The sequence below is a fragment of the Trichoplusia ni genome, chromosome 4 (assembly GCF_003590095.1).
Source record: "Trichoplusia ni isolate ovarian cell line Hi5 chromosome 4, tn1, whole genome shotgun sequence".
Classification (NCBI taxonomy): Eukaryota; Metazoa; Arthropoda; class Insecta; order Lepidoptera; family Noctuidae; genus Trichoplusia; species Trichoplusia ni.
Window position 1 is genome coordinate 16,338,263 of NC_039481.1, and position 13,042 is coordinate 16,351,304.

Here is a 13,042-nt window from a genome sequence, read left to right on the forward strand (position 1 = left end):
ACTAAGCAGTTTACTCAGTTTTAAAATATATAATTATACATCTGATGGCGAAATACATTTTGTTTACCTACGCAATGAAATCGTCGTCGAGTCGTATTCAATATTTTTTTATGTATCTGACGGACTAATTAGATTTTTTAATCAAACGTAATGAAGTCTAATGAAACTTGATCTATATCTAAAGATAATTTTAGTCCGTGCCAAAAATTATAAAAGATGGTTTAAAAATTTATCACATAATGTTTTATTCAGTTAGCTCAATAACCATGGCATCCCAACTAGTAAGTAACGTCACTTGAATGACACTGTCGACTTGAGTGACGTATGACTTCTCGGTTGACTCTCACTCGAGTGTGATGTTTGTTAGGACAAGCAATAGTGCTTACGAAAAAAATATTTAGTTTTATAAAAAGAAAACTTTTATTTTCTTTGTTTTATAGTGAATTTCGTATAGTTTGAAGAGGAATGTAAGAGTGGCACGCTTTTAATAAAGAACCTTATTATTTTCCCAGCAGAACATGTCGTGTATTGCCGCTAATTTAGAAGAAAATAAAGAATGTGGAAAGGAAACCCTGCTGCCACAGAAAGATGAACCTGCTAAACATAGCTCAGTAGTGGCAGCCCATTATAACCATTTAGAAGAGAAGGGCCTAAAAGAAAGGTTAAATTCTCCGATTTACTATCTTAGAAACTTTAACAACTGGGTCAAAAGTGTTCTTATACAAGAATACACTGACAAAATAAGAGAAAAAGACTATGGCAGATCATTGAGAGTCCTCGATATATGCTGTGGTAAAGGAGGTGACTTGAGTAAATGGCAGAAGGCGAGAGTTGAACACGTAGTCTTTGCTGATATTGCAGATGTGTCTGTGCAGCAGTGTGAGAAACGGTATGAAGATCTAAGATCACGATGTGGGCGTCTTTTTTCTGCAGAATTTATTGCAGCTGACTGTTCCAAAGAACCATTGAGGGATAAATACAGAGATCCTTCAATAAAGTTTGACATAGCCAGCTGTCAGTTTGGACTGCACTACAGTTTTGAAAGCTTACCTCAAGCGAAGCGAATGTTGACTAACATTTCTGAGTGTCTTAAACCTGGTGGTTACTTTTTTGGGACTATACCTGATGCTTATGAAATTGTGTCTCGTGCTAAAAAAGCACCAAATGGAGACTTTGGTAATAGAATTTATAATATTAAATTGTTGTTTGATGTTGAGAAGGGATATCCTTTATTTGGTGGAAAGTATGATTTCCACCTTGAGGGTGTGGTAGATTGTCCTGAATTTTTAGTGAATTTTAAACTTTTTACTAAATTAGCTGCTGAGTATGGATTGGAGTTAGTGTACAAGGCAAGATTTGCAGATTTCTTCAAAGATCATTCAGAGAAGTACAGACAACTTCTGCAAAAGATTGTGTGCTTTGAGAGTTATCCTGCACCTCCAGGGAAAGAACTTGTTGCCGAGGAAGCAGAATATGAACATGCAAAGCAGTTTTGGCAAAGTAAGGAGAACAAGACTGAGAGAGACCGCATTGGGACAATGAGCACTAGTGAATGGGAAGTGGCAAGTAAGTAGCAATATAGGTTAATCATAATGTTTCACTAGTATAGTGCTGGTATGTCTTAAGGATCATAATTCCTCTTACTTATGGACCTGGTAAATAATAATAATAATATTCATGATTTTGTTCTTTTCAGCTGTATACATGGCATTTGCCTTTAAAAAGCTCAAGAACACCTGGGATGAAAAAGGAAAACCTGTTTACACAAAATCAAAACAAGAAGGACAATCTAATAAAAATTAAAAGAGAAGTAAACTACATTTATTGGGGCAAATGGACAACAAATATTTTATATTTTACTGAAGAAAGCAAATGATTCTGTTTCAGCTGACTACTTTCTTAGACTCTAAGGCTTTGTCCCTAATTAAATGCAGACATAGTATGATTTGTGACAAAAATGTAGAATTTGATCTACAGAATTTTGTTTTTTATGTAATAAGAATATGGATTAATAAAAATGTTTCTTAGGTTTAAGTTGTAACATTCAACATTATTTATTGTATTGTTGTTTCACATGCAAAGTTTCCGGTGTATAGGCCATTAGATAGATTTCTTAAGGAAGAAGACTATGAGCAAGTCAATTATTGTTACTTAGTGTTGGTTATTTTAAAATGAAATTCAGTACTTTACAATAATAATATGGACTGTAAAATATGAAATCATGCACACCCATAGTGTGATTTCCAATGGAGAAAACAGACATAATTTAGTATGATTATTTGCATCTTCATCATTCATTTTTCGTTCTTTTACTGTTTAAACTGTTTACCTATCTTCCTCTCACTTTCCTCCACCTACATAAATGCATTACGGTTTTACTTGATTTAAGGATTATAATTTTTTTTGGTGTCAACTTGTGTCTTATTTTAATGCAGAAAAATATCTTGATAAACCTACCTAGAAAAACATTAATAGCTTTATCATCATGATATTTCAAAGTTCAAACAAACTCAGGACACTTAAACACTGCAAGTGCCGCGTCACCGTTTGAACACTTGTTTTTTCTTCTATCTGAGTAACTATTTCGTTGCTGATCAAGAATTAAGTCATTCCTGCGCTAGAACGTTGCAGGCAGCAGTTGCCTTGATCTGATAAAATCCATTTAAGTGGTGAATAAGCTGCGTATGTTTTAAAGAAACGAACTGTTTCAAAGGAGGTTTGGCGACTTTCTGATGTGCAAGCGCCCTAATGTATCAAAGGGCCCATTTAGACGATGCGAGAAATATCATGCGATACCTTAGAGACCCTTTTCACTAGCAGTCTGTTAACAGCTAACTTACAAAAATATATTAGTAGGTAGGTGTTTAAATCATTTAACCTGATATCCTAAAAATACAAGACAAAGATCTTCTTTCATACATTAGTCGCTAAGTCGGGTGGGACTCTCGAGACGGGCGCACACCGCGCGCAGTTCCCAGTTTTTTCTTTTATAGTAGACCATCACCCAATAAAATCTACGCAAAATTGGTTCATCCGTTTTCATGACTAGACAAACGAAATGGTTATAAAAAATATTTTTAGTCATAGAACGCATTTTTGTCTTATATATTAATATTCACAATTTTCATTCCACAGCTAAATTGTTCGTAGCCTAATATTAACCCCGTTAAAATAATTAACTAGCCGTTTAATGCCAAATACAAATTGCTCGAAAAATAAGTTATTCAAATAATATGAATGTAAAGAATATTCTATTAGATTAATTTTCATAAATCATTTAAATAAGAAACTTACTACATAATATTATTTTGCATAGCAACATACTGAATGCTCTGAACAATGTACAATGTAGAGCATTGAACCAATTCACTTGAAGTTATCTACAATCTGTGGAGGAACGGCGCATGCGCATTCGTCACCTCTCAGCACTTAGAATTTGCGTTCGCTCGACCGGCCTCATGTAATCGCACAGCGCACTTTTACTAACGTCGGTAATACGTAGGCAAAATGAGTGTCGAAAATCCCGCTAGCGACAATGATTGTGACTCAGTAAGTGTTCAAATTAAATTGTATTTTCATAATCTCTTATTTGAGATAGCGTTTAAATCTCACCACTGGCAGAATTTCGATGTTTACTAGTGAACACAAGTCTCCACGAAGCGAAAATTTTCTAAGTCCCAATATGGCGTCAACTACAGTGTTCGAACAAACCGTAGCTAAGCGTCGGTCTTCCAAGTTTCATATTTAAGGATTATCAATTGATATTAGAATTTTATATCTTTACTTTTATTGTATTTTAGAAAGTGATGACAATTTATGTCAATTTTTGGAAATCTTGAATCGTCGTTTAAATTCACAGGGAAAGGTAAATGGCAATAGAAATGAACACGTGAACGGTGTTCACAACGGATACAGTAGCTCTGACAAGCATAAGTCTAGCCACAAGTCTTCTAGCAAAGATAAGCACCGCGACAAAGATCGGAACCACAAGAGCTCATCGTCCAAACATAGCAGGTTAGTTTTTCCAGAAAGTTCTGTGTGAACATGCCTTCTGCATTATTCATTTTAAAAATGATGTTCTTTACGTATTAATTGCATAGCATTAAAGATAGAGATCATTTACCTAATAAAAATCACAGCAGCTCACACAAGTCCTCCAGTAGAGACAAAGACCGCAGCGAAAAGGATAAAGAACGCGGAGACCGGGATAAGGATAAAGATCGAGAGAAAGACAAGCATCGCAGTGACAGAGACAAGCACAAGGACAAGGAGAGGAGTGACCGTGACCGAGACAAACACAAGAGCAGCAATGATGAAAAGAAATCATCCTCATCATCATCAAAGGACAAAGACAGAGACCACAAGAGCTCATCTAAAGACCACAAGTCGAGGGACAAGGAAAGAGAACGTGAAAAGGACCGCCATAAAAGTGATAAACATCGGAGTGACAAGGACAAACACTCAAGTTCTAAAGACAAACACAGGTACCTTCTACTAAAACATATGCTTATTAATATATCAATTATAGGCTATAAAATATATTAAAATATCCTTCACTTATTGACATGTGCTACGTCCTCAGAAGCGTATTAATATTCTTACCATAACTCATACCATGTGAAAGAAATAATAATATTGAAGCACAATTTTTTGCCCCATCTCTAGTTTTGATTAGAGGCACACAATTAAAAAAATAAATTGACATAAGTTGTCACAAGTATCTATCAAAATTTTTGTCTGAACCTTAGTGCTTTATAAATTTTAAGTTGAATAATTTCTGCTATAAAATGTACAGCATTCTTAGTGAGCAAAGCCCCAGATGCTATTATGAGTTAATATCTTGTCTAATACTTTCATTTTTATTCACCTAATTCTCTGTATTTGCAATGGACTTAGGTTGACATCATTAAATCATTAAAACTTTACATAGGATATCTTAATGTAATTTACCAATATTCCTCATGTCTGGTAGTTAACTCACATGTGATATTAATAGTTCAATAAGAAATAGTTATTGTCTGCCACAACTAAAGTATTGAACATTTCAGTAGCTCCAGTAAAAGCAAAGAAAAAAGCAACAGTGATAAACATGATAAAATTAAATTTGAATCTGATTCCCAAGACTCTCCCAAGGATGAACCAATGCAGGTAATTAATTATAAAAAAACATAAGTATAGGTTATGCATACTTATGTTAAATCTGCTGAAACAATTTTTGTGATAAGAAATCTTGATAACTATTTATACTAACATTTGTTTATAGATACACGAAGTTGATGTCAAACAAGAAATGAATGATGAAAGCAATGACTTTGGAGGACTCAATACAACTGCTTCGTCTTGTGATTATTCTTTATCTCAGTTCAAGGATGAACCTCTCACAGAGCTGCCACCTGAAGATGATAGTGGAGAAGATTCACCATCGGTATATTTTGACATATATTAGCAATGTATAAATTTGTGTGAATAAAACATATTAACAGTTTTTTGTCTTCCAGTCTGAGCGTGTCGCAGTCAAACGACGGGCACCTAGTGAGAGTGAAGAAGACATTCCATTACTCCAACGTAAAAAATCTAAGAAGAAAATTAAAAAAGGTATGATTTTTACTTATTAATAAAATTAAATTTTACTATATGTTTTTTTTTATATACATGTGAAATTAATAACAGAACCCAATTACGACGACGATATGGATGAAGATGAAGATGAAAAACCAAAAAAGAAAAAGAGTGTTAAAGCAAACAAAACAAAACCAACAAAAGTAAAAGCAGAGCCAGTTGATAACGCCAGTCCAAACAAACGCAAGAAGAAACAAGATGATGAACAGGAAGTTTGGAAGTGGTAAGTAAAACGCGTTTATTTTTTCGCATAGGTTTCAATTTTGTGTGAATAAAAACTTAAAAAATGGGGTCATTCAACTTTGTGTTACCTTAACTGCCACCTACCAAATAGTCTCATAGTCGTCGAATAGATGGCGTTGTTATACAGCAATGTGACAAATCGGTTTGAGGTTATGTTTTAAAAATGTTCTTGAGAAACTTGTCAGTCAAAATATTAGAAGTTAAATCAATTTTAAAGCTACCACAAATTAATGTAGTTATCGTTAGGCAATTACGTTGTCGTAAGCTAAAGTGCGTTTCAAGATGATATAAATCGTTTTATAATATTGTCAGAAAAACGTTATTAACTTTTATATAAATTGTTTAGGTGGGAGGAAGAAAAAAAGGATGATGGAACAAAATGGAAGTTTTTGGAACATAAAGGACCTGTGTTTGCGCCCGATTATGAACCGCTGCCCGAAAATGTTAAATTTTACTATGATGGTAAAGAGATGAGACTATCTCAAGATGCTGAAGAGGTTGCTGGATTTTATGCTCGAATGTTAGATCATGATTATACGACCAAATCCACATTCAACAATAATTTCTTCACTGATTGGCGCAAAGTGATGACGCATGATGAAACCAAAATAATTAAGGATCTGTCAAAATGCAATTTTAAGGAAATGCAAGCTTATTTCTTAAGTGTTTCAGAAAAGAACAGAAATCGAACAAAGGAAGAAAAGGCATTACTTAAGGCTAAGAATGAAGAGATTCAAAAGGAATATGGCTTTTGTACAATTGATGGGCATAAAGAAAAAATTGGCAACTTCAGAATAGAACCCCCGGGTCTATTCAGAGGGCGTGGAGAACATCCTAAAATGGGAATGTTGAAAAGACGTGTTATGCCTGAAGATGTCCTCATTAACTGTTCTAAAGATAGCAAATGTCCTAAACCACCCCCAGGTCACAAGTGGAAAGAAGTAAGACATGACAACACTGTTACATGGTTAGCTTCATGGACTGAAAATGTTCAAGGACAAGCTAAGTATGTCATGTTGAATCCTAGTTCTAAATTAAAGGGAGAAAAAGATATGCAAAAGTATGAAACAGCTAGAAAACTTCACAAATGTATTGATAATATCAGAAAGACTTATAAAGAAGATTGGAAGGCAAAAGAAATGCGTGTTCGTCAGCGTGCTGTTGCTTTATATTTTATTGATAAACTTGCCTTGAGAGCTGGTAATGAAAAAGATGATGATCAAGCAGATACTGTTGGTTGTTGCTCTCTGCGTGTTGAGCATATACAATTACACAAAGAAAAAGATGGAAAAGAATATGTTGTTGTATTTGATTTCCTTGGTAAAGATTCTATCCGATACTACAATGAGGTGCCAGTTGAAAAGCGGGTATTCAAGAATCTCGAATTATTTATGGAAAATAAGAAAGACAGTGATGATCTCTTTGACAGACTTAACACTCAAACTCTAAATGAACATTTAAAAGATCTAATGCCTGGGTTAACTGCTAAAGTCTTCCGTACATACAATGCTTCTATTACTTTGCAAAGACAATTGGATGAACTTACTGACCCTGATGCATCTATACCAGAAAAGATATTGGCCTACAACCGTGCAAACCGTGCAGTTGCTGTTCTATGTAACCATCAGCGTGCTGTTCCAAAAGGTAAATAATTTTTATTATGAATTGTTTTAACTACTGTAAAAAATATCAGTTATTTTTAAATGCCCTTAACTTAGTGGTTTCTCAGGTTTACGCGAATGTTAGACATTGAAATGAAACTACTTTACGGATTTTTTGGTTTTTGATACCTGCAAAGGTTTCGAAACGTCGGGAACTAAAATCTAAAATTAAACCGCGAAAAAATCCGTAAAAGTAGTTTCATTTCAATGCCCTTAACTTATGATTAATATTGTAGATGTGTTTCATGAAATCTGCCTTCCATAAATTCCCTTGCTTAAGTGCTAGTATAGTTGTATTTTAATTGTAAATTGATTAATAATAATTATTTATGTGTAGGTCATTCAAAGTCAATGGAAGCTTTGAAAGAAAAAATACAGACTAAACGTGATCAAGTTGATGAAGCAGAGGAAGACTTAAGACAAGCAACTAAAGCCGCAAAACGGGGATCTGTTAAAGAAAAATTAGCATGTGATAAGAAAAAGAAAGCACTTGAACGTCTTAGAGACCAGTTGAAAAAACTGGAACTTCAGGAAACTGATCGTGATGAAAACAAAACCATTGCCTTGGGCACTTCAAAATTGAACTATCTTGATCCTCGTATCTCAGTTGCTTGGTAAGTCAATTTGTTTTCCTTTTTAAATTCCTAGTTCTCACTCAAGGATGATTTTATTAATTTGGTTTTTTATTGACAGGTGTAAAAAGCATGATGTTCCAATAGAAAAAATCTACAACAAAACTCAACGCGACAAATTCCGTTGGGCGATCGACATGGCCGGTCCGGAGTATGTCTTCTAAGGTCAATATTAGCATTAGCTATTATGTATTTTATATATAACTTTCGTTAATTGTGAAATGTGAAAATGTTCCACTTCATATGTGTTGTTCACATGGAATTTACTTTACGAATGTTTGACGTAAAAATTTTATTCAGTGATGTAGTATTCAAAAATTGCTTTTGGACCCATACGGAATTGTGTTCCTCCCAAGATTAGGATCCAAATTAGAAGTCTGAGTCTAATTTATTTTATTTAGTTACAATGTTCTCTTTAGCATAATTAGTTGTAGGTTAAGTCTTAGTGTTATGGAGTTTTAAGATTTTTCTTGTATAGAGTTGCAAACATTTCTATTGTCTCTATTTTTTTAATAGTCTAAATTGCCGACATCAAATACTTTATCAACAATGCACTGTTAATGTGAATATTGCATAAACAAGTTGTCAAAGGTAGCAATATTCATAGAATGCTTATGAAAGTTAATTACTTAATATAATGTTTATTGTGAAATGTTGCCTATTCATTAATTACCAAGAATCATAAAGTCTGGTGCAATAAAAGTTCAAGTGATTTGTATATATAATAGTAAAAGTTGTAGGTTTACATTGTCGACCGTAAATCTCCAGCCTATAATAATAAGTTTTTACTATAATCAATAGATACTTTCATAAATGCAAGTGTTTACAATCTTGAGAACCTGGAAGAATATACAGCCGCATCAAATGTTATGTAAATTGTGCACAATGTGCAGTAGTAAATGTTGTAAAGTAAGAAATAATGTTATTTTATTTTTATAAAATTAGGATCGAAAATCGTGGCAAGCGCAGTTCATGTTACGAAAGGTACAATGTTCTAGATAAATTTGTAATAATACATACATTTATGTGTGCGTGCGTCTTGTATATAGTAAATTTTTACCATGTCATACAATTGTGAAATGAGATTATCCCAAATAAATAAAACATTGACACTAGGAGTTAATGGCTTTATTTTTTATCAACCTGGATATCCCTGCTATTTATCATGAAAGAAATTAACATTTTCCATACTCTCTGGCATGTAACTTAATCCAGACACATCTTTATGTAACATATTATAACCACTTGCGTATCCTGAAAAAGAAAATTTACAATTAAAATCAAATTTTAATAATTGCTTAATAGTTTTAACGAACGTACGCTTGCTATTTTTTAACATCCACATTTTGCTTTAGTTTTCTACTTAAGTATAAAAAAAAAGATTTTAAAATCGAAATAGGAATTCTACGAATGACTAAACTACATTCGCACCGTGGCTAACGCTGCATCGCTGAAGCCATGTCGTGACTTACGAAGGTATATCTTTGAGACTTATTACAAGGCTTCTTCAGAATCTTGTAAATGATAAATTACTGTCGGCGGTGATAATTTTAAATTACAATTTCTTGTCGGATACGGCATGTGTTTTTGTGAACCACGAGGCAACCATAAAAGTATGGTCTGCAAATTAATTATTATTTCGTATATCGGTAGTGATGGTATGTGAACTGAAAAAACTAATTTGTTATTCGGAATATAACGTATTAATTGTTTCGGACTACACTATTTTGTGTGCAGGGTTTTTTTTTATTATTTTCGTGGAAAAATCGAATTTGTTAAATAGTGAAACTCCGACGAATATACATTGGAAAGGCGAAAGAATGGTCTGCATTTTCCTCACGTATAATTCAAATAACAAAGAGCCCTTCTGGCTTGATAAAACCTTGAATCAGATTTGTGTTATTCCATTAACATTTTTAGATAAGAATCATTGACTAGGAATGTTCATCGGGCCAAGTTTCATCTGACGCCATTTTAAGATATCTCGGCCTGATGAAAACGACTGCAGAGGTTATCCGCGGATACAGCAGAGCGCGGTATATTGAACCACCTTATTATATTTGGTAGGTACATTGAACAAGCTAAAGCTCTTTATCACTTTCATTGCTCTAGCTAGGGGGGTCCACTGGAGAAAAAAAACGCGAGTGTTTGCGTGTAACAGTAGAAGCTGTAAGTTAACATTGAAGACCGTAATCAAACAACCTACGTCCTGCATGTAGGTACCTTAAGTAGTTAAGTTTATGTTCATTTGAGAATAATGCTTACCTAATTGCTTCATAAGCTTCGTTGGGGCATTACGTAAATGGAGTGGTACTGGTGGCAATGGTCCTTTTGCTTCCGTCAATGACTTTTGACATCTTCTCATAGCTCTATAAACTTCTGTGCTTTTAGAAGCCCTTGCTAGTCTCACAGCACATTGTGCAAGCAAAACATCGCATTCGGGCATTCCTATGTTTTGACAACCTTCTAAGCAAGCAACAGCCTCAACTATAGCATTCTGGTCAGCTAAGCCTGTTAATCATTAACGCATTCTGTATTTATACGAAACCTTTATTAATCCATCATGAAGTATACACTCTTGTTACTGTTACCTATGTCTTCACATGCGGCGCGCACTAGACGCCGCGCTATATATAAGGGGTCCTCGCCTCCCTGCATTGCCCGAACTGTCCAATATAAAGCGGCATTGTCGTCACTAGCACGTATCGACTTATGTATAGCTGATATAGTATTGTAGTGTTCTTCACCTTTTCGGTCATAAATCATGTGTGATCTCTGCAAATTTCAATAGTCTCGTAATTTCAAGTCTATTAAATTAGGTCATTGATTTCTGTACAAGTATTATGGATACCTTGATTCCATTTTGAATGTCATCAAGAGTGAGTAATGCTGGTCCTGTAACATGCAGCTCAGGTCCAGGGTCTCTAGCTTTAAGTGCCAGCTCAAAAGCTCCAAGAGCAACTCTTGCATCACCATCACATACTTCAGCAAGCCACTTCAGAGAAGACTCCTCAACTATATATCTTAAAAATATTTTAAAAATCAATAAAAGTGTAAATATTTTTTTAATGAGGTAACAGTTTATTCACGCATATTCGTCGGGATTGCCCGACTAGTATCGGACGCGGCGGGATCGCGAATTGAATCCAGTTAAACTCGAACCCCCGCGGCGTCATCTCAAGATTAAGGACTCCAGTAGGGTCCAAAACTAGTTGGGCAGTCCTGATAAATACGCGTGACTAAAGCGTTGCAACATATAATAATGCATCATTCTTAGGATAGTTATAAATAAAGTGAATCATTTTTTTTTTCATTAGTTATAACTCACCTAGGAAGATCTATTTCAGATGATGATGATTTGATGTTCCCTTTATCATTTTTGACAAGAACTTTTTCATCTCCTTGCTTTACGGCCTGCCTTAAAATTTCTAAAACATCTTCTGTACTTAATTTTTCCATAACAACAACTCTGCAACGACTCAGCAAAGCATTATTTAAACTAAATGAAGGGTTCTCAGTGGTGGCACCTATCAGAATTATAGTACCATTTTCAACATGAGGCAAAAATGAATCCTGTTGCAGTTTGTTAAACCTGGAATCATTTAAAAAAATTATGATTTAATTCTTTTTTAATATAAAATGAATATTAACATTGAATTAAAAAATACATATACCTATGAATTTCATCCATAAAAAGGACTGTTTGACGTTTAAATTGTGCCTCATTTTTTGCAACTTTTACAACTTCTTTAACATCATTTATACCTGACATTGTAGCAGATAGCTTGACAAACCTCATGTTATTACTTTGTTCCTTACAAATATTTGCTACAACATTGGCCAAAGATGTCTGGAATTAAATACAAATGGAAATCATTCATACTTATCTTATTAGAGATTCATATGAAATCAGTCTAAAAAAATCTCATAATGTATAGTGGTAAGTTTTAACTAATTAGTGTTTATATAATTAACAAAATAGTAGATAAATAGGATTACTTTTCCACAACTAGGTGGCCCCCATAAAATCATGTTTGGTATTTTATTTTGTTCTAACATAGATCTTAACATTGATCCAGGGCCAAATGCTTGTGTTTGTCCAATAATATCCTTTAGGCAGTGCGGTCTTACACGTTCAGCTAAAGGAATATTCTTAATTTCTTTTGGTTTGGTTTGATCTTTTGTATTTTTATTGGTCTCAGGCATTTGCAGTTTCTAAAAAAATAAAGTATTAGTAGTACATTTGATTTTTTATAACTAATAAAAATCTTCATTAATATTAATAAACAGTATAATATAAAAATATTCAATAAACAATATAATATAAAAATATTATATTGTTTAATAATTACCACAGATTTAGAGGAACTGGGGCTGGTGCTGATCCTCGCACGCTTTTCTTGCATAGGTAATTGTAAGTGCGAATTACTTCTTTTTGGATTTTGTTTTAAATTATTTTCTTCACTTGTATTAAGAAATAAACACCTATTCACGTGTTCTTCAATAAGACTTTTATCGAATACTTTAGAACAGACAGGACAAGATACAGAAGCATCTAAAGACGGATTATTCTTATTGGAAGCCATTATATTATTGATATCAATAATAATTGATTGTTCTAATTATATTCTTTCAGAAGTACAAATTGTACAAGACAAGACTAAACATGTTAAAGTATTTTGACAGATAAATACAAATTATTTTGCGTCAGTTTTGCAGAAGTTGACAAAAGCCTCAAACGGTGTTTCCCGCCCTTTGTACTAATAAATGTTTACTTTAAAAATCTTGTTACAATCTAGTTTAGGTCAATATTTCAAAACTGTCCAATTTATAAAGGATTTAATTGACGATATTATGAGTATTGTATAAAATCCAACTTTTGATTTG

The 13,042-nt window shown here is 33.6% G+C and overlaps 3 protein-coding genes across 6 annotated transcripts; 2 read left to right on the forward strand and 1 right to left on the reverse strand.

Moving 5' to 3' along the window:
• Nucleotides 1-323: 323 nt before the first annotated feature.
• On the forward strand, nucleotides 324-2,413 carry LOC113493284 (mRNA cap guanine-N7 methyltransferase). The gene is made up of 2 exons (XM_026871192.1): nucleotides 324-1,566; nucleotides 1,697-2,413. The coding sequence occupies exons 1-2, from the start codon at nucleotides 519-521 to the stop codon at nucleotides 1,801-1,803; spliced, it is 1,155 nt and encodes a 384-aa protein (XP_026726993.1). The 5' UTR covers nucleotides 324-518; the 3' UTR covers nucleotides 1,804-2,413.
• A 974-nt stretch (nucleotides 2,414-3,387) lies between these two features.
• LOC113493278 (DNA topoisomerase 1) lies at nucleotides 3,388-9,273 on the forward strand. 4 transcript variants are annotated; one of them, XM_026871184.1, is made up of 10 exons: nucleotides 3,388-3,549; nucleotides 3,860-4,014; nucleotides 4,143-4,484; nucleotides 5,049-5,148; nucleotides 5,264-5,425; nucleotides 5,499-5,595; nucleotides 5,671-5,842; nucleotides 6,209-7,506; nucleotides 7,861-8,137; nucleotides 8,217-9,273. In XM_026871184.1, exons 1-10 carry the CDS (start codon nucleotides 3,508-3,510, stop codon nucleotides 8,317-8,319), a joined length of 2,748 nt encoding a protein of 915 aa, XP_026726985.1. In that variant the 5' UTR covers nucleotides 3,388-3,507; the 3' UTR covers nucleotides 8,320-9,273. The 4 variants fall into 4 exon arrangements, with proteins under 4 accessions (XP_026726985.1, XP_026726983.1, XP_026726984.1 ...); XM_026871182.1 differs by having other exon boundaries at nucleotides 3,390-3,549; nucleotides 4,140-4,484; XM_026871183.1 differs by having other exon boundaries at nucleotides 3,390-3,549; nucleotides 4,140-4,484; nucleotides 5,052-5,148.
• On the reverse strand, nucleotides 9,269-12,913 carry LOC113493283 (ATPase WRNIP1-like). Its single transcript, XM_026871191.1, has 8 exons — nucleotides 12,508-12,913; nucleotides 12,155-12,370; nucleotides 11,830-12,005; nucleotides 11,484-11,747; nucleotides 11,007-11,178; nucleotides 10,747-10,930; nucleotides 10,421-10,666; nucleotides 9,269-9,409 (listed from the first exon to the last, which is right to left on the reverse strand). Exons 1-8 carry the CDS (start codon nucleotides 12,739-12,741, stop codon nucleotides 9,312-9,314), a joined length of 1,590 nt encoding a protein of 529 aa, XP_026726992.1. The 5' UTR covers nucleotides 12,742-12,913; the 3' UTR covers nucleotides 9,269-9,311.
• Nucleotides 12,914-13,042: the final 129 nt, after the last annotated feature.

Coding starts and splice junctions, on each gene's coding strand:
- LOC113493278 (XM_026871182.1), top strand. CDS start 3,508: ATGAGTGTCGAAAATCCCGCTAGCGACAATGATTGTGACTCA. Junction 5,426..5,498: donor GTGGAGAAGATTCACCATCG/GTATATTTTGAC, acceptor TTTGTCTTCCAG/TCTGAGCGTGTCGCAGTCAA. Junction 5,843..6,208: donor GAACAGGAAGTTTGGAAGTG/GTAAGTAAAACG, acceptor TAAATTGTTTAG/GTGGGAGGAAGAAAAAAAGG.
- LOC113493284 (XM_026871192.1), top strand. CDS start 519: ATGTCGTGTATTGCCGCTAATTTAGAAGAAAATAAAGAATGTGGAAAG. Junction 1,567..1,696: donor TAGTGAATGGGAAGTGGCAA/GTAAGTAGCAAT, acceptor TGTTCTTTTCAG/CTGTATACATGGCATTTGCC.
- LOC113493283 (XM_026871191.1), bottom strand. CDS start 12,741: ATGGCTTCCAATAAGAATAATCCGTCTTTAGATGCTTCTGTATCTTGT. Junction 12,371..12,507: donor CCAGTTCCTCTAAATCTGTG/GTAATTATTAAA, acceptor TTATTTTTTTAG/AAACTGCAAATGCCTGAGAC. Junction 12,006..12,154: donor GGCCACCTAGTTGTGGAAAA/GTAATCCTATTT, acceptor ATTTAATTCCAG/ACATCTTTGGCCAATGTTGT.